This window comes from Macaca nemestrina, chromosome 17, assembly GCF_043159975.1.
Source record: "Macaca nemestrina isolate mMacNem1 chromosome 17, mMacNem.hap1, whole genome shotgun sequence".
In the NCBI taxonomy this organism is placed as follows: Eukaryota; Metazoa; Chordata; class Mammalia; order Primates; family Cercopithecidae; genus Macaca; species Macaca nemestrina.
In genome coordinates this window covers 66,020,591-66,038,683 of record NC_092141.1, presented here as the reverse complement: position 1 = coordinate 66,038,683, position 18,093 = coordinate 66,020,591, and the positions used below count along the sequence as shown (strand labels likewise).

The 18,093-nt window shown below is 43.4% G+C and overlaps 1 protein-coding gene across 6 annotated transcripts in view; it reads right to left on the bottom strand.

Annotated features, from left to right (window-relative positions):
* Positions 1 to 17,506, bottom strand: part of LOC105472412 (ATPase H+ transporting V0 subunit a1) — a 63,600-nt gene extending 46,094 nt beyond the window's left edge. For all 6 annotated transcript variants that reach the window (XR_011615846.1, XM_071083176.1, XM_071083172.1 and 3 more), the window contains exons 1-5: positions 17,395 to 17,506; positions 15,116 to 15,279; positions 9,669 to 9,747; positions 7,422 to 7,519; positions 5,269 to 5,397 (exon numbers count right to left, since the gene is read on the bottom strand). Coding sequence is in view for 5 of the 6 variants with exons in the window: in XM_071083176.1 (XP_070939277.1) it covers positions 5,269 to 5,397; positions 7,422 to 7,519; positions 9,669 to 9,747; positions 15,116 to 15,232 (423 nt within the window). In the remaining variant the exon portion in view is untranslated. The remainder of the gene's footprint in view (positions 1 to 5,268; positions 5,398 to 7,421; positions 7,520 to 9,668; positions 9,748 to 15,115; positions 15,280 to 17,394) is intronic.
* Positions 17,507 to 18,093: the final 587 nt, after the last annotated feature.

Sequence of the window (18,093 nt, the reverse complement as noted above, 5' to 3'; positions counted from 1 at the left end):
ATCTGTGTTGGGCCACATTCAAAGCTGTCCTGGGCCACATGAGGCCTGAGGGCCATGGGCTGGACAAGCTTGTCTTGAGGGTATCTGGGTCCTCTAATAACAACACTGTAAATATCCCTCTACATTACTTGCTATGCCCTCTGGTTTCTCCATTCAGATACTGAAAAACATGCCTTACAAAAAGGAAGTAGGAGAACTTCAGTTCTGTTTCTACAGCAATTAAGTATAAATAGCACATCCAGTTCAAGCTATGTCAATTACCAAGAACAAACAATTATTGCCATCTACATCAAGAAAAAAATTTTATTTCATTACTTAAGGTATTCACCCAGGCCCCAAAGGAAATGGCAGATGGGAAAAAAAATAAAGAAAGCAGATGGATGGAAAACTGAGAAGGAAAGGAAAGCAGGGATCTGCATGCCATTAACCATTACTTTTCCAGTCTTCTTTATGTTCTCATATGTTATGGTGCTTATGGTAAAAGATGCAGAGAAATCTCTCCAGCTCTTACAGTTCTTCATAAGCAAGAAGACTGAGAAAAGGATAATCATTAACAAGTCATTTTAAATGCCCTAGATAAGAAATGACTAAGTCAAATTTGTAATCATCTTTAATCATAAGACTATTCAATATGTTTATTTTTCCCCTTACACACACCTTGCCAATCATAACTCCTATGCCTAAATATAGAATCATTTTCTGATTTAGCCATTTCTGCTAACTCATTACTGTGAATTATTGATTGTAGTCACCAAATTATAAAAAATAAAGGTTTAAAACTGGTAGTGTTTTAGGCCCTTTGCAAATATTATAATTTCAGACATAGAAGAAAATCTCATTAAAAATCCTAAGTTTCCAACATTTGAGGGTCCCAAGTGTCCTATCTTTTGCATTATTTGAAGTGCACTCGCATGTGCAGATGCAAAGTTGTGGCAGTGACACCTGAGCCTCCTGCTAGGCAGCAGCAGGGCAAGGTCTATGGAAAGGAACCTGGCTGAGGCTGTGAGTGAGCGCAAGAACAGGCAAGGCAGAGAGGTTCCTGCCAGGAGACTTCTTGCAATGCAGTGAGGCTGCTAGGAATGAAAGGGGAATTGATGACAAAAGCAGCATGAGAACCTCTCATAGCCACGGCCTTGTGCTCTAAGTACTTCCAGAGATTAAAAAAAAAAAAAGTTTTGAATAAAATAGGAGGGGGAGGCTGGGTGCGGTGGCTCACATCTGTAATCCCAGCACTTTGGGAGGACGAGGTGGTTAGATCACGAGGTCAGGAGTTCAAGACCAGCCTGGCCAATATGGTGAAACGCCCATCTCTACTAAAACTACAAAAATTAGCTGGGCATGGTGGTGCACACCTATAGTCACAGCTGCTTGGGAGGCTGAGGCGGGAGAATCACTTGAACCCGGGAGGCGGGGGTTGCAGTGAGCCAAGATCGCGCCATTGCACTCCAGCCTGGGTGACAGAGCAAGACTCTGTCTCGAAAAAAAAAAAAAAGGAGCGGGAAAACAGCCCAGCATGAATAAGGCACAAAGATCATGAAGACTTAGAGTCTGTCTTCTCAAAATAGGCATTTAGTGTTTAGACTTATTATTCACAAAATAAAATTCCTAAATCCATAAATTATGATTTAAAGTATCATTTTTCCAAGTGGTTCCTCTTATTTTCATTTTTACTAAGTTCTTTTCATTAGAAAATTAATAGTTTAAATAATTATTTCCCTTAAGGGAATCCATCTATCAGTCTTTATTCAGAATTTCTCCAAAAATGAACCATAATAGGAAGCTGGCTCTCATTCTTAAACTTAGGAGGTCTTGAAAGACATTTTCATATGAGATAGCAATATCTCAGGGGTAAACTAAAGAGTATATCAAAAGGGAAAAAAATGGGGACAGGGAAGGTGAAAGAATTAAGCTCCAAATAATGCTAGAAAGTAGCTGAGCTCTGACTATAAGGCCAGGTTTACATCAGATCTGTGGTTAGCAGCTTGGACATGTTTAGCAAAGCGCACATCTGTGAGCATATGAAAGCATCATGTTCTGGGGTGCTTCTTAATATGACCGAATGATACATGCCTTGAACACGTCTTACTCATCTTGTGTCTCACAATGAGTAGGTGCTCATTACATGTTCAGTGAATTAGTGAACAAAAATATGATGTCTGGACAGTGAGCATACTGGAATTGCAGGTTCATTAAAAACACATGGCTTAAGTGGCGATGCTTATTGCAAAAGACCTTAAACACTTAAGAGTTAATCACACTGTCCCACACCCTCTAACGTGATGTCATTAGGGACTGGCAAAAGAAGTTACCACTAGACTCAAAATTCTCGACTCCATGAGCAAGCTAAATAAATATTAATACCTTCTGATTCTTGAAAGGACCAGGAAATTAAATTCATATGAGTTTTTCCCCTTTCCTTTGCCCCAGCAGATCCTTTTAATTAAATGGCTTCTCTGAGTCAAATCCTTAAATTAGTGAGGAATGTATCACATCCTCAGCAGACTTTCTCTAGCCCAGCTGTTTTCAAACTAGCATGCCCCAGGATCACCTGGTAAATACAGACTGCTAGGCCTAACTCCCAGAGTTTCTGATTCAGTAGGTCTAGGGTGGAGACTGATAATTCATACTTCTGACAAGATTACAGGTGAGTCTGCTGCTGTTGTTTGAAGAACTCCTGCTCCAACCTAGAGAATTATGGATATTTAATCTCCCCTCAAAAGATAAAAATTTCTGAGATGAGGCAGTTAAAAACAAAATTTTTTTTTTTTTTTGAGATGGAGTCTTGCTCTGTCGCCCAGGCTGGAATGCAGTGGCATGATCTCAGCTCACTATAACCTCTGCCTCCTGGGTTCAAGCGATTCTCCTGCCTCAGCCTCATGAGTAGCTGGGATTATAGGCTCCCGCCACCATGCCTGGCTAATTTTTGTATTTTTAGTAGAAACAGGGTTTCACCATGTTAGTCAGGCTGGTCTTGAACTCCTGACCTCCTGATCCACCTGTTCAGCGTCCCAAAGTGTTGGGATTACAGGCGTGAGCCACCAAGCCCAGTCTAAAAACAATAAAAAAAAAATAAAAACTATAGATATAAATTTAAAGTACAACTGAGAACACAGCAGATGCGAACTAAAATGGGCCCCTACCAGGTGCAGTGGCTCACACCTGTAATCTCAGCACTTTGGGAGACAGAGGTGGATGGATCACTTGAGGCTAGGAGTTCGAGACCAGCCTGGTCAACATGGTGAAACCCTGTCTCTACTGAAAATACAAAAATTAGCTGGGGGTGGTGGTAAGCACCTGTAATCCCAGCTACTCGGGAGGCTGAGGCAGGAGAATCGCTTGAGCTTGGGAGGTGGAGGTTGCAGTGAGCTGAGATCACACCATTGTACTCCAGCCTGGGCTACACAGTGAGACTCTGTCTCAAAAAAAAGGGCCTCTAAATTTAAAAGCTTTGCCAAGTTTTCTTGTTGAGCAAAGGAATTAAAGAACTTTATGAGAAGGCACATTGAACAGTGACTGTAACAATCCCTAAAGTGTCTAATATCATCAATCTGGTGGCAAAAACACCTGTCAAGAAGACAGTTACTGTACTTCAGGCCATCAGAAAAACCACATCCAAGTTGAAAGCTAAGACTCCTCCCCAGGCTGAATTAGGAGAAAGGAGCCTTCTGCAAGCCTTGCTCCAGATCCTTTCCATGGGGTCACCTCAGCACATTGTCACCTGGACTAAGTCACCTACATTTTTTTTTGAGACAGTCTTGCTCTGTCCCCCAGGCTGGAGTAAAGTAGCTTAATCTCGGCTCACCACAACCTCTGCCTCCTGGGCTCAAGCAATCCCCTCACCTCAGCCTCCTGAGTAGCTAGAACTACAGGCGTGCACCACGACGCCTGCCTAATTTTTGCATTTTTTGTAGAGATGGGGTTTCACCATGTTGCCCAGGCTGATCTCGAACTCCTGGGCTCAAGTGATCTGCCCGCTTCACCCTCCCAAAGTACTGGGATTACAGGTATGAGCCACCATGCCCAACTGAGTCACCTACATTTTTTTTTTTTTTTTTTTTTTTTTTTTGAGACGGAGTCTCACTCTGTCCCCCTTGCTGGAGTGCAGTGGCCGGATCTCAGCTCACTGCAAGCTCTGCCTCCCGGGTTCAGGCCATTCTCCTGCCTCAGCCTCCCGAGTAGCTGGGACTACAGGCGCCCGCCGCCTCGCCCGGCTAGTTTTTTTGTATTTTTTAGTAGAGACGGGGTTTCACTGTGTTAGCCAGGATGGTCTCGATCTCCTGACCTCGTGATCCACCCGTCTCGGCCTCCCAAAGTGCTGGGATTACAGGCTTGAGCCACCGCTCCTGGCCTTTTTTTTTTTTTTTGAGATAAGAGTCTCGCTCTGTCACCCAGGCTGGAGTACAGTGGAGCGATCTCAGCTCATTGCAACAACCACCTCCCGGGTTCAAACGATATTCCTGCCTCAGCCTCCCGAGTAGCTGGGATTACAGGCGCCCACCACCTCACCTGGCTAGTTTTTGTATTTTTAGTAAAGACCAGGTTTCACCATGTTGGCCAGGCTGGTCTCGAACTCCTGACCTCAGGTGACCCACCTGCCTCGGCTTCCCAAAGTGCAGGGATTATAGGCATGAGCCACCATGCCCGGCCTCACCTACATATTTAACCCAAGAACTTATTAACATGTTTCCCTTTAAGGTAATGCATCTAAGTTTACGTGATAACCCAAATGTTTCAAACAAGCATCCTACCAATATTTTCCACACAATACATACAATGAAAAACTCTTGAAAAATTAGTGTGATGTGTGCTATCTGAAGTACTGAAAAATGTGCTCGAAGGTTTATAAGCAAACATAGAGAATAAAATAAAAATTTGATGGCAAAAGGTTTGGTGATTAAACCTTTGTTATAATTTTGTCTACAACCAAATGTTTGTTTCTTCAGCTTTGACCTTAAGCATATACTTACCTTATAAGTATAAATATAATGTAGAAATTTATACTAACTACATTTATACAACTACTTCAGGGTTCCTTTCCTCATCTTGAGATGAAAAATTGAAGAAAATGTGAAAAAATGCAAAACCATGGCTGGTTGTGTACTGCATGAAAAATGGAACATAATCTCACATTTCTTTAACTAAAACAGGGTGCAAAAATGGCATTGCTTCCAAAATAGCAAATTAAAATAATTACTGGAATAAAAATATGGCCCACTTGTGTGAGTGTAATATCAGCTGCTCAAATACTAAAAGAAACAATAGTCTGACCTCATCAAAAAATTGCTGAGTTTTGCGAAGTATAAATTTTAATTCAGTCAGTTCCAGGAAGTTTCTCTTCAGAGCTTCCTGGTTTGTGTTGATTTCCTTCAGTTCATTTTCAATCTTCTCAAAATTGGCCTAGAAGAAAAAAGAAAATAGATTAGGCTAAGCTCAATATGTTTGCTCTGAAAGACAATAAATGAATTCATCCCACAAAACTGTCGCCAAGCTGATAGTTCAAAGAGATCTTGGACTTGCCTAGCAAATACTGTGATTTTACTAGAGCAATTTTCTTTATGGAAATTTTTTTGCTTAAGATAATCTTTCCTGAACCGAGGCGGGTGGATCACTTGAGGTCAGGAGTTCGAGAGCAGCCTGACCAAAATGGTGAAACCACGCCTCTACTACAAATACAAAATTAGCTAGGCAAGTTGGCGCATGCCTGTAGTCCCAGCTACTTGGGAGGCTGAGGCAGGAGAATCACTTGAACCCGGGAGGCGGAGGTTGCAGTAAGCCAAGATCACACCACTGTTCTTCAGCCTGGGCAACAAGAGCAAAACTCCACCTCATAAATAAATAAATAAATAAATAAATAATCTTTCCTGGCCAGGCACGGTGGCTCACGCCTGCAATCCCAGCACTTAGGGAGTCTGAGGCGGGTGGCTCATCTGAGGTCAGATTTCAAGACCAGCCTGGCCAACATGGCGAAACCCCGTCTCTACTAAAAATACAAAAAAATTAGCTGGGCGCAGTGGTGCATGCCTGTAATCCCAGCTACTTGGGAGGCTGAGGCAGGAGAATGGCTTGAACCCGGCAGGCGGAGGTTGCAATGAGCCAAGATTGCACCACTGCACTCCAGCCTGGGTGAGAGAGCAAGACTCTCTCTGAAAAAAAAAAAAAAAAAATAGTATTTCCTTTCTAAGTCACTGTGGAAGTAAAAAAAAAAATAGTCTTTCTTTGTTTACAGATTCTATTGTATACTTGGTAACTTTCTCAGGAGATTTCAGATGGATAAAATAATTACTGAGAAGTCTACTGGCTGCCCATTTAGTCTGCAAGAATAACCAACTAGTAGATAGGCCAGGTATGGTAGCTCACACCTGTAATCCCAGTACTTTGGGAAGCTGAGGCAGGCAGATTGCTTGAGGTTAGGTGTTCGAGATCAAGCTGGCCAACATGGGAAAATCCCATCTCTACAAAAAATACAAAAAAATTAGCCAGGCATGTTGGCACACAGCTATCGTCTCAGCTACTCTGGAGGCTGAGGCACTAGAACTGATTGAGCCTGGGAGGCAGGAGTTGCAGTGAGCCAAGATGGGGTCACTGTACTCCAGCCTGGGTGACAGCTGTGTCTCAAAAATAAATAAAATAAAATAAAATAAAATAAAATAGTAGATAAATCAACTTACTCCAATAAGGTTTCGATAAACCAATAGACATTTACTTAGTGGCATATAATACTGTTTCAGTGCTGTTTGTCACCATAAAAGAGGGGATAAAGAGGGGATTCACATGGTCTGGCCATAAAAAAAGAATAAAATCATGTCATTTGCAGCAACATGGATAGAACTGGAGGTCATTATGTTAAGCAAAATAAACAGGGCGCGGACAAATAACACAAGTTTTCACTCATACATGAGAGCTAAAAAACTTGATCCCATAGAGGTAGAGAGTGAAATGATAGATACCAGAGGCTATGAAGGGTGTGTGGGTTTGTGGGGGGATGAAGAGAGATTGGTTAATGTGGACCAACATACAGTTAGATAGAAGGCATAAGTTCTAATGCTCAATAGCAGAGTGGGGTGCCTATAGTTAACAGCAATGTACAGTACATACTTCAAAATAGCTAGAAGAGAAGAATTGAAATGTTCCCAACACATAGAAATGGTGAATACTCAAGGTGATGGATACTCCAAATACCCTGACTTGATCATTACACATTCTATGTATATACCAAAATATCACATGTACACCATAAATGTGTACAAATACTATCAATAAAAAAGCGAAGGGGAAACTCACTTCAATCCCACCTACAAGAAACAATCAGTAGATAATGCTGTCAAAGTTAGCAAGAATTACTTTACTCTCTATCTGCTCAGGAAAGTAATTTCTGCATTTAAGTAGAAAGAAACTTTTCTGGTTTTCTGAGAACTGTTTACCTCTAAGTCAATCATGTCCCGGGGGAAGGGAACCTCTGGGTTTTCACCGGTGTCCATAATCAGAATGTTAGCTTTTCTTATCTCTTTCTCAACAAATCCTAAAATGACAGAATCAAAACATTCATGCCTACCTGCACATGCTCAAAATTGCCATTATTTAAGGAAAAGAATTAGCATCTAAAGCCTGACTACAAAAAGTTTTATCCAAGAAAGATACTTTTTATATATATATATATTCGTTTAATATAAAAGAAGCACCTTTTTTCTCCACATCCCTCTTTCTCCAACCTCACATTCTCTGAAGCTACTCCAAAGGGTGGTCATCCCACAACTGCCTTCTTTCTTTCTTCAGGTCTTAACACTGGCCTTCGGCCGGGCGCGGTGGCTCAAGCCTGTAATCCCAGCACTTTGGGAGGCCGAGGCGGGTGGATCACGAGGTCAGGAGATCGAGACCATCCTGGCTAACATGGTGAAACCCCGTCTCTACTAAAAATACAAAAAATTAGCCGGGCGCGGTGGCGGGCGCCTGTAGTCCCAGCTACTCGGAGGCTGAGGCAGGAGAATGGCGTAAACCCGGGAGGCGGAGCTTGCAGTGAGCCGAGATCGCGCCACTGCACTCCAGCCTGGGTGACACAGCGAGACTCCGTCTCCAAAAAAAAACAAAAACAAAAAAAAAAAACACTGGCCTTCAAGGCCGCACCTCTCCTCCCAACGCGAATGCCACTCCAAAGTATGACAGTTCTGGTTATAGATATTATTGGCAAAGCAGAGTTATGGAAGAAGAGTACAATACAATAGAATATTTGACACTTAACACACTAGTGAGACAACTCCAGATCTAAAGGGGTTCATTAAATTTGAAAACAATCAGGTCGGTTTTAAGCATAAAAAATAAAAATGAGGCCGGGCGCGGTGGCTCAAGCCTGTAATCCCAGCACTTTGGGAAGCCGAGACGGGCGGATCACGACGTCAGGAGTTCGAGACCATCCTGGCTAACACGGTGAAATCCCGTCTCTACTAAAAAATACAAAAAACTAGCCGGGCGAGGTGGTGGGCGCCTGTAGTCCCAGCTACTCAGGAGGCTGAGGCAGGAGAATGGCGTAAAAACCCGGGAGGCGGAGCTTGCAATGAGCTGAGATCCGGCCACTGCACTCCAGCCTGGGCGACACAGCAAGACTCCGTCTCAAAAAATAAAATAAAATAAAATAAAAATGAAAAAGCAGAACAGGTAATAAGGACCCAAAATACCAGAAGAGAAAAGTGTTTCAAGTGACAACTACAACTGTTTTTTTTTTTTTTTTTTTTTTTTTTTTGAGACAGAGTCTGGCTCTGCCGCCCAGGCTGGAGTGCAGTGGCCGGATCTCAGCTCACTGCAAGCTCCGCCTCCCGGGTTCACGCCATTCTCCTGCCTCAGCCTCCCGAGTAGTTGGGACTACAGGCGCCTGCCACCGCGCCCGGCTAGTTTTTTGTATTTTTTTAGCAGAGACGGGGTTTCACCGTGTTAGCCAGGATGGTCTCGATCTCCTGACCTCGTGATCCGCCCGTCTCGGCCTCCCAAAGTGCTGGGATTACAGGCTTGAGCCACCGCGCCCGGCCGACAACTACAACTGTTTTTTAGAGTGGGGACCAATTCACTTATCAGCTAACCACAAGTTGGCTTAGTAGAGTGGCAAGATCATGGATTTTTGAGTCAGACAGAACAACCTGGCTTCAAATACTGATTCCATCATAACTGTTTACGTTCCAGGGCAAGTCATTAAGCCTCTCTGATCTTTAGTTTCCTCAATCATTAAATAAGGTAATACCCATCTTGAAGGAATGTTGTGGGGGAATGAATAATGTATGTGAGCAAGCTAGCCCTCAATGGAACTTAAATAAATGTTAGTTTCCTCCCTCTTAAATAGCTCAAATTAAAATGTGGCTCTGCTGACAAAAACTGATGGTGTGCTGGGTCCTATTTCTCAAAATTCTATAATGTAGTTTTGTTTTTGAAATCTCACAAAAAAAATAACCAGTTTTCAGCTTGCAGCATGTTATTTCAAACAAGGTTTCCGTTAAGCACTACTTAGCCCAAAGACCACAAAATCTACTCGTATACCAGAAATTCACCTCAGCATCTTAACTGCAAGATTTTTCCTTTTTCTTTTCTCTTATAGCATTTTCTTCCTCTATTAAGAGGACTAATGTCATTAATCTAAGACAAATGATTCATTAAAAGAAAATTACACAAGACCAAAGTGCACATACGAAGCTTTCGATCCATTTCTTCACATCTTCTAACTTCATTCACAAATTTCCGTTGGAAAACATTCACATCTGGATTTAACTGAAAAATAAAAACACAATACCAAACATTGAAATATTGTATCTATTTCTTCTGTTTCTCAAGCAACACATTCTGCAAAGTGAAAAACTAATTTTGTGTAAATGCATGATGCAACACTAATCAAAATTGTCTACTGGTCCGAAAAACTGCTTTACGGCCAGTCACACCAGCTAAGGATAAAAACTTCCTCCTTCGTTGCTGCAACATTACTGGAATGGAGGTAAATTAGGTAAAACACAATGGTACAAAATGTTCTGCCTAGACCAAAAGTCTCAGTGAGCTTCCTTCCCACCACCTAAAATTTGGGCAATGAATATCACAGAAACTCTGTTTTCCTTCTCTCTTTCTTTCCAAGCAGAAGAGGAACTTCTCTTGTTTTTCTGTCCCAAGGCCCTCACCTTCTCAGTGACAGGCTTTAGTTTTTTCACTCATACCATAAGTAATTTTCTTTTTCTTTTCTTTTTTTTTTTTTTGAGACAGAGTCTTGCTCTGTCACCAGGCTGGAGTGCAGTGGTGCGATCTCAGCTCACTGAAACCTCTGCCTCCCAGGTTCACGCGATTCTCCTGCCTCAGCCTCCTGAGTAGCTGGGATTACAGGTACACGCCACCATGCCCGGCAAATTTTTTTGCATTTTTAGTAGAGACAGGGTTTCATCATGTTGGCCAGGATGGTCTCGAACTCCTGATCTCAGGTGATCCACCCGTCTCGGCCTCCCAAAGTGCTGGGATTCATGCATGAGCCACCACGTCTGGCACCATAAGTAATTTTCAAAGCAATATGACAGATGTTCAGGAATATACAAATAAAAACAAAACAAGTACCTACTCACTAAAAAGCTAGCAACCTGGCCAGTCACAGTGGCTCACACTTGTAATCCCAGCATTTTGGGAGGCCAAGGTGGGCGAATCACCTGAGGTCAGGAGTTCAAGTTCAAGACCAGCCTTGCCAACATGGCGAAACCCCATCTCTACTAAAAATACAAAATTAGCTGGGCATGGTAGCGCACACCTGTAATCTCAGCTACTCGGGAGGCCAAGGCAAGAGCATCGCTTGAATCTGGGAGGCAGAGGTTGCAGTGAGCCAAGATCATGCCATTGCACTCCAGCCTGGGTGACAGAGTGAGACTCTTGTCTCAAAAAAATAAATAGGCTGGACGTGGTGGCTCATGCCTATAATCCTACCACTTTGGGACGCCGAGGCAGGAGAATTACCTGAGCTCAGGAGTTCAAGACCAACCTGGGCAACATGGCGAAACCCTGTCTCTACTAAAAATACAAAAAATTAGCCGGGCGTAGTGGTACATGCCTGTAATCCCAGCGACTCAGGAGGCTGAGGTACAAGAATCAATTGAACCTGGGAGGTGGAGGTTGCAGTGAGCCAAGATTGTGCCACTGCACTCCAGCCTGGGCAACAGAGCAAGACTCTGTCTCAAAAAATAATAATAATAAATTAATTAAATTAAATAAAAAGCTTGCAATCTAATAGAGAAGGTGAACCCAACCAATAAAATAGCATGTGATAAATTCCATAAAAGTAACACAAAGAAAAAACTATATTTACTCAACATTTATGAAGCACCAAATATGTGTCAGATACTGAACTAGGCACTGGGGAAAATACAAAGAATAAGCTATGTCCTAGCTTTGAAAAGTTGAACAACACAATTTATTAGCTTAATCATGTATATGTGTATATATATTATATGCATACACACATAGAAACATACAAACACATTGGCCGGGCACAGTGGCTCATGTTTGTAATCCCAGCACTTTGGGAGACCGAGGCGGGCAGATCATGAGGTCAGGAGTTCGAGACCAGCCTGGGCAACACAGGGAAACCCTGTCTCTACTGAAAATACAAAAAAATTAGCTGGGTGTGGTGGCGGGCACCTGTAATCCCAGCTACTTGGGAGGCTGAGACAGGAGAATCGCTTGAACCTGGGAGGCGGAGGTTGCAATGAGCTGAGATCGCGACACTGCACTCCAACCTGGGTGACAGAGTTAGACTCGGTCTCAAAAAAAAAAAAAAATACAAACACACAACACATACATATCCATGCATTCAACAGTTCTCTCTTCAAGAACTCAATATATTAATATTAGAGGAATCAAAGGCAAAAATTTTTATTAGCGATTAAGATTAATAAGCTATGTCCCGGTCTTCAGCTCTATAGAAGAGACAGATGCAAACCAATTATTACAATTTGTTGTGATAAATGCTATTAAAAAGGAAGTAAAAGATTTGGAAAACTGTTGGCAGTTTCTTACAAAGTTAAACATACACCTACCCAACCCATGACTGAGCATGCCACTACTCAGTTCCCGTTGACCTTTGAACAATGTGGGTTTGAACTCTGCTGGTCCACTAATACACAGATTTTCTTCCACCTCCGCCAGCCTGAGACAGTAAGACCAACCCCTCCCTTTCCTCCTCCTCAGCCTCCCTCAATATAAAGACAATAAGGATGAAGAGCTTCATAATGATCTACTTCCAGTAAACACAGTTTATCTTCCATATGATTTTCTTAACAGTATTTTTTCTCTAGCTTACTTTATTCTAAGAATACAGTGTACAATACATATAACATACAAAATATGTATTAATCGACTTTATGAAATTGGTAGGGCTTCTGGTCAAAAGCAGGCTATCAATAATTAAGTTTTGCGGAAGTCAAAGTTGTATGCAGATTTTTGATTGCATGGGGAGATCAGCACCCCTAACCCCTGCATTTTCAAGGGTCAACTGGGTTTGCTTAAGAAAAATCAAAACCTGTAAATTAAAAAAAAAGACTTTTACAATAATGTTTACTTCAGCTTTAATCATAATAGCCCCAAATGAGTAATGACAAAAGAAAGGATGAAAACATTGTGCTGTATTCATATAATGAACTACTTACTGTTCGGCAATTTTAAAAAATGAACTACAGATACTTGCAAGAAACAGAGGTTGAGTAAAAGAAGTCAGACATTAGAGTTTGCAATTATGAGTCATTTACATATAATTCAAGAACAGGGAAAACTAATCCTATGACGACAGCAATCAAAACAGGTTACCTATTAAGGGTAGCAACTGACTAGCAGTAGACACAAGATACTTTTCTGGACTGATGAAAATGTTCAGGCTGGGCCTGGTGGCTCACGCCTGTAATCCTAGCATTTTGGGAGGCCGAGCGGGGGTGGATCACCTGAGGTCAGGAGTTTGAGACCAGCCTGGGCAACATGGTGAAACCTTATCTCTATGAAAATAAAAAAAAAAAAATTAGCCGGGCGTGGTGGCGTGTGCCTGTAGTCGCAGCTACACAGGAGGCTGAAGCAGAATTGCTTGAACCCAGGAGGCGGAGGTTGCAGTGAGCCGAGATCGCACCACTACTGGGCAACAGAGCGAGATTCCGTCTCCAAAAGAAAAAAAAGTTCCATATCCTGATTGGGGTGCTGGTTACAGAGGTGTATAAAGTTATCAATTCAGCAAATTGTACTCTTAAGATGTGTACATTTCAGCCAGGCACAGTGGCTCACACCAGTAATCCTAGGACTTTGGGAGGCTGAGGCAGGAGGATCGCTTGAGTCCAGGAGTTCAAGACAAACCTGGGCAACATGGCGAGACCCTATCTCTATTTTTTTTCTTAATGTTAAAAAAAATTAACAGAACTAGAAGAAACTGAAATATCTGTTGGCCAGGTGTGGTGGCTCATGCCTGTAATCCCAGCACTTTGGGAGGTTAAGGCAGGTGGATCACCTGAGGTCAGGCATTCGAGACCAGCCTGGCCAACGTGGTGAAACCCCGTCTCTACTAAAAATACAAAAATTAGCTGGGCATGGTGGTGCATGCCTGTAGTCCCAGCTACTCGGGAGGCTGAGGGAGGAGAATTGCTTGAACCCAGGAGGCGGAGGTTGCAATGAGCTGAGATTGCATCACTGCACTCCAGCCTGGGTGACAGAGCGGACTCTGTCTCAAAAAGAAAATCAACAACAACAACAACAACCACCACAACAAAAAACACACATAGGAGAAATAAAAGCAAAAAAAGTAACTGTATGGGTTACCTCTGGGAAGAAAGAGACACTGGAGGTTTCAATTATACAAGGAATGTTTCCCTCTTAAGTAGATAGTAGAAACACAGGTGGTCATTATAATATTCCCCCCACCTCTTTTTTTTTTTTTTTTTTTTTGGAGACAGAGTCATGCTGTCACCCAGGCTGGAGTGCAGTGGCATAATCACAGCTCACTAAGCCTCGACCTCTCGGGCTTCAGTGATCCTCCCAAGTAGCTGTAGCTGAGACCACAGGCATGTGCCAGCACACCCAGCTAGGTTTTTTTTTTTTTTTTTTTTTTTTGGCAGAGACAGGATCTCCCTAGGTTGCCCAGGCTGGTCTCCAACTCCTGGGCTCAAGTGATCCTCCTGCCTTGGCTTCTCAAAATGCTGGCATTTCAGGTGTGAGCCATTGCACCTGGCCCCATCTCGTTTTTCTGTATGACTGAAGTACAGCATAAGCAAAAGGAAAGAAGGCTGAATAGAGCCAATAGATGTTAAGAAGGGGGACAACATAGGACCAGATGAAGAACTGCAAATTAAGGATAAGTTTTTTGCTGCTATTGTTTTTTGAGATGCAGTCTCACTCTGTCGCCCAGGCTGGAGTGCAGTGGCGCAATCTCAGCTCACTGCAACCTCTGCCTCTCAGGTTCAGGCGATTCTCCTGCCTCAGCCTCCCAACTAGCTAAGATCACAGGCCTGTGCCACCATGCTAAATTTATTTAGTAGAGACGGGGTTTCACCATGTTAGCCAGACTGGTCTCAAACTCCTGACCTCACGATCTGCCCACCTCAGCCTCCCAAAGTGCTAGGATTACAGGCGTGAGCCACTGCACCCAGCCTAGATTGTCCATATTCTTTAGATAGCTTCTCCAAGTGCCCAGTATAATATTCCAAAATAATGAATATTCAATATATGCTTATTTATATACTACATATCTATAGCTGGATACCTCAAATTTTGTTTTTTTTAAAATGTACTACTATATGGAAAAACTGCAATATATTTTTTAAATACCTTGCTATTGGTGTTAAAGAGCCCAAAACCAAAGTGAAAGCCTTGGTCAGGTTAGTTTGGTAACCTCTCCCTGCATCCCAATTACCTGGAGAATGCTTAGGATTGTTCTGAAAGTAAGAGCTAGCAAAAGCATGGAAGGATTGGCACAAAACATTCTCACCTTTAGAAAGACAACTCAAAATGTGGATTCTGCCAATAGGAAGCCAGTGCTTAATGTTATTTTTGCATAAAAAACCAAAACATTCATCATAAGACATCTGACCACGATAACAACAGAGTTCAGCAGTAATCAAGTCATAGCCCCACAACTACTTACGTCACGAAACTGAACCTTTCCAAGTTCTCCTAATTCACTGACACAACAATAAGCAGCTTCTGACTGTAGAAAAAGCTGGGCCAGTGTCATTTCTTCACTCCGGAAAAGCTCCCCCATGGTGGCAGAAGGTACCAGTCAAGTGGGTACCTGGATTTCTCTCCAATCTGAAGCAAAGAGAAATGACATAACTTTGGAAATTACCACAAGGGCTAAGAGCAAATGACACCCCACTAAGGCTCTTGCATTTACATTTCTTCCACCCCATGAGGACAGGTCAACAACTGTTTTGACACCCTATCTAGAAAGATGGAAAGGAGAAATTGCAAGGGCAGTTCCTGAATCCTGTCCCACAGAGTGCCAGATGAAAAGTCACTTCCGTTCCAGTCAACATCAGGATCAAATGACAACATTTTGGGCAACTCAACATATAAGAATGTATCCAGATTAAAGACAGGAACTGAGAACCTCAAACAACTCTTTAAATACCCAGGACACAATATTGAGGCAGTGACTTTCACACTGTTCAATCTGTTTGTGCTAGTGCAGGAAACAGAAGAGGCCTTGATTACCTCTCATAAAGATGTCTGCCTTGTAACTATCCTTCTCCCTTCTACTGACGATGCGCATTTCTTTTTTTTTTTTTTTTTTTTTTTTTTTTTTTTTGAGACGGAGTCTCGCTCTACCGCCCAGGCTGGGGTGCAGTGGCCGGATCTCAGCTCACTGCAAGCTCCGCCTCCCGGGTTCACGCCATTCTCCTGCCTCAGCCTCCCGAGTAGCTGGGACAGGCGCCTGCCACTGCGCCCGGCTAGTTTTTTGTATTTTTTAGTAGAGACGGGGTTTCACCGTGTTAGCCAGGATGGAACAATGCGCATTTCTAAAAGCCCAAAGTTCTGGCACTATCCTAAAGCTATGGCTACACTAAAGGGGTTAATCTTCCAGATTCCTCAGAAAATAGTGTTTCCCCCTTAGGAATTCAAACAACTATTATCTGGAAAAAGCAACCAGCTTGCATATTAAGCTCAATTTCAAATCAAGCATGACAGGAACACACTGGTAATGACAAAGCAGTTTTATCAAGCCACAAAGAATAAGCCTTCTACCTCTGCAGCTTTCTGTTTCTCATCCCTACCTTCAAGATTAATTACATTCTTCCATCTGTCAAATCTCATGAGCCAATATAGGTTTCGTTTTAGGGCTGTCTTACTGTAGCCGGGTATGAGACAACTGGCGCTATCAGTGGTCCTGAAACTGCAATTATTTATTCTCTATCAGCTAATGTTTAAGGCACAGCCTGTCCAGTATCCAAACTCAGAAAAATGTACAGTATTTTTAGTGTCATAAGGGCATCTATGTTGAGTACTGATAGATGAGTCTGACATCAAAGGAAGATGTACTCTTCTAGAAGGCTGGGAGACATTTTGAGAAATCTGAACGAACAAACCTTTGTGCATGTGATGTTCAAGACAGTAACACACGCTCAGACATAAGCAAGGACTTCTCAAGAGAATATGTAGGTTGACGTTAAGATTCTGTACATCTGAATCATCCAAATCAGCTGTTACCGGCACCACCCTTCAACAAAGAGAGATTCTACAACCTCTAAACACATAAAATGAGGCCTGATCAGCAGAGTTCTGGGGCTGTGGATAATGATAAGCCTCCAATGAGTCGCCTCCCTCCTCCTGCTCTTTAAAGATCACAGGTCTCCCAAGAGTATCTCTATAGCAATGGAGGCTAACAGAAAACTAATTAGGCCAAAGTAGTCTGGACGATCACAAAACAAAATATGAAGAAACAGCAATTCTGCAAAAGATGAGTCCAACTACAGCGCCCCTGCGCCCTGCCTCGAAGAATCTCACTCCTGTCATCCGGTCCTCGCCTCCTCCCACGGTATTCACCTGCTTCATTTCCTGTCTACCCAATGAGCAGGAATTCTCTGGACCCAGGCACATCTACTTCGGGATGGGAAAAAAGGAGAGGAAAACCCCCAAACTGAGAGACCCTTTAAGAAGCCCCCTAAATTCTTCTGCCTATCCAATAACCTCCCGTTCCTCCGCCCACCCCTTGAAGCAGGGAAGGGATTCGGGGCTTCCAAAGGGCAGTGAGCCTCCGGTTCCTCAGGACAGAAGAGGTGCCCAAGGAGGAGGCGAACCCCCATTTTATCTCGAAGACTTAAGATCCCTGCCAATTCCTTTGACAATCAAGGGGGCTCTTAGAAGGATTTCCTACGTCCATCGAGGGCCGCTCCCTGTTGCACTAAACCTACAGCCCCAACTCACCTCCAACCGCCGCCACAGCAACCGCCGCAGCCAAGCCCGCAGCCTCCGCGGCTCCGGGAGCAGCGCTTCGACGTCAGTGCGTCCGCAAAGCCCCGCCCCTGCGCCGCCGCCGGCCCCCGCCCCCGCCCCCGCAATGACCTCATTCCAGTTGGCCAATGGGGCGCGGCCTTGTCTGGGCTGCAGCGGTGCGAAGTCACGGGGATCGCAGGCGAGACTCGGCAAGCTGACGCCATCTTGGCCCTTGTGCTGTGTCTCCAGCCTGCGGAGGGTTAGTAGGAGGGGCTGGAGTTGCAGGTGCTCGAGGCCTTAAGTTCCTGAGCCTCCCTGAATCCTTTTTCCTTACCCCTTATACTGAGGCAAGGTTGTCTTTTCTCTTTCTTTTTTTCTTTTTTTTTTTGATGAAGTCTCACTGTGTTGCCCAAGCTGGAATGCAGTGGCGTGATCTCGGCTCACTGCAACTTCCACCTCCTGGGTTCAAGCGATTCTCCTTCCTCAGCCTGCCAAGTAGCTGGGACTACAGGCACGCACCACCATGCCCGGCTAATTTTTGTATTTTTTTTTAGTAGAGACGGGATTTCACCATGTTGGCCAGGCTGGTCTCGAACTCCATACCTCGTGATCCACCCGCCTCCGCCTCCCAAAGTGTTGGGATTACAAGCGTGAGCCACCACGCCCGGATTTATTTTTTATTTATTTATT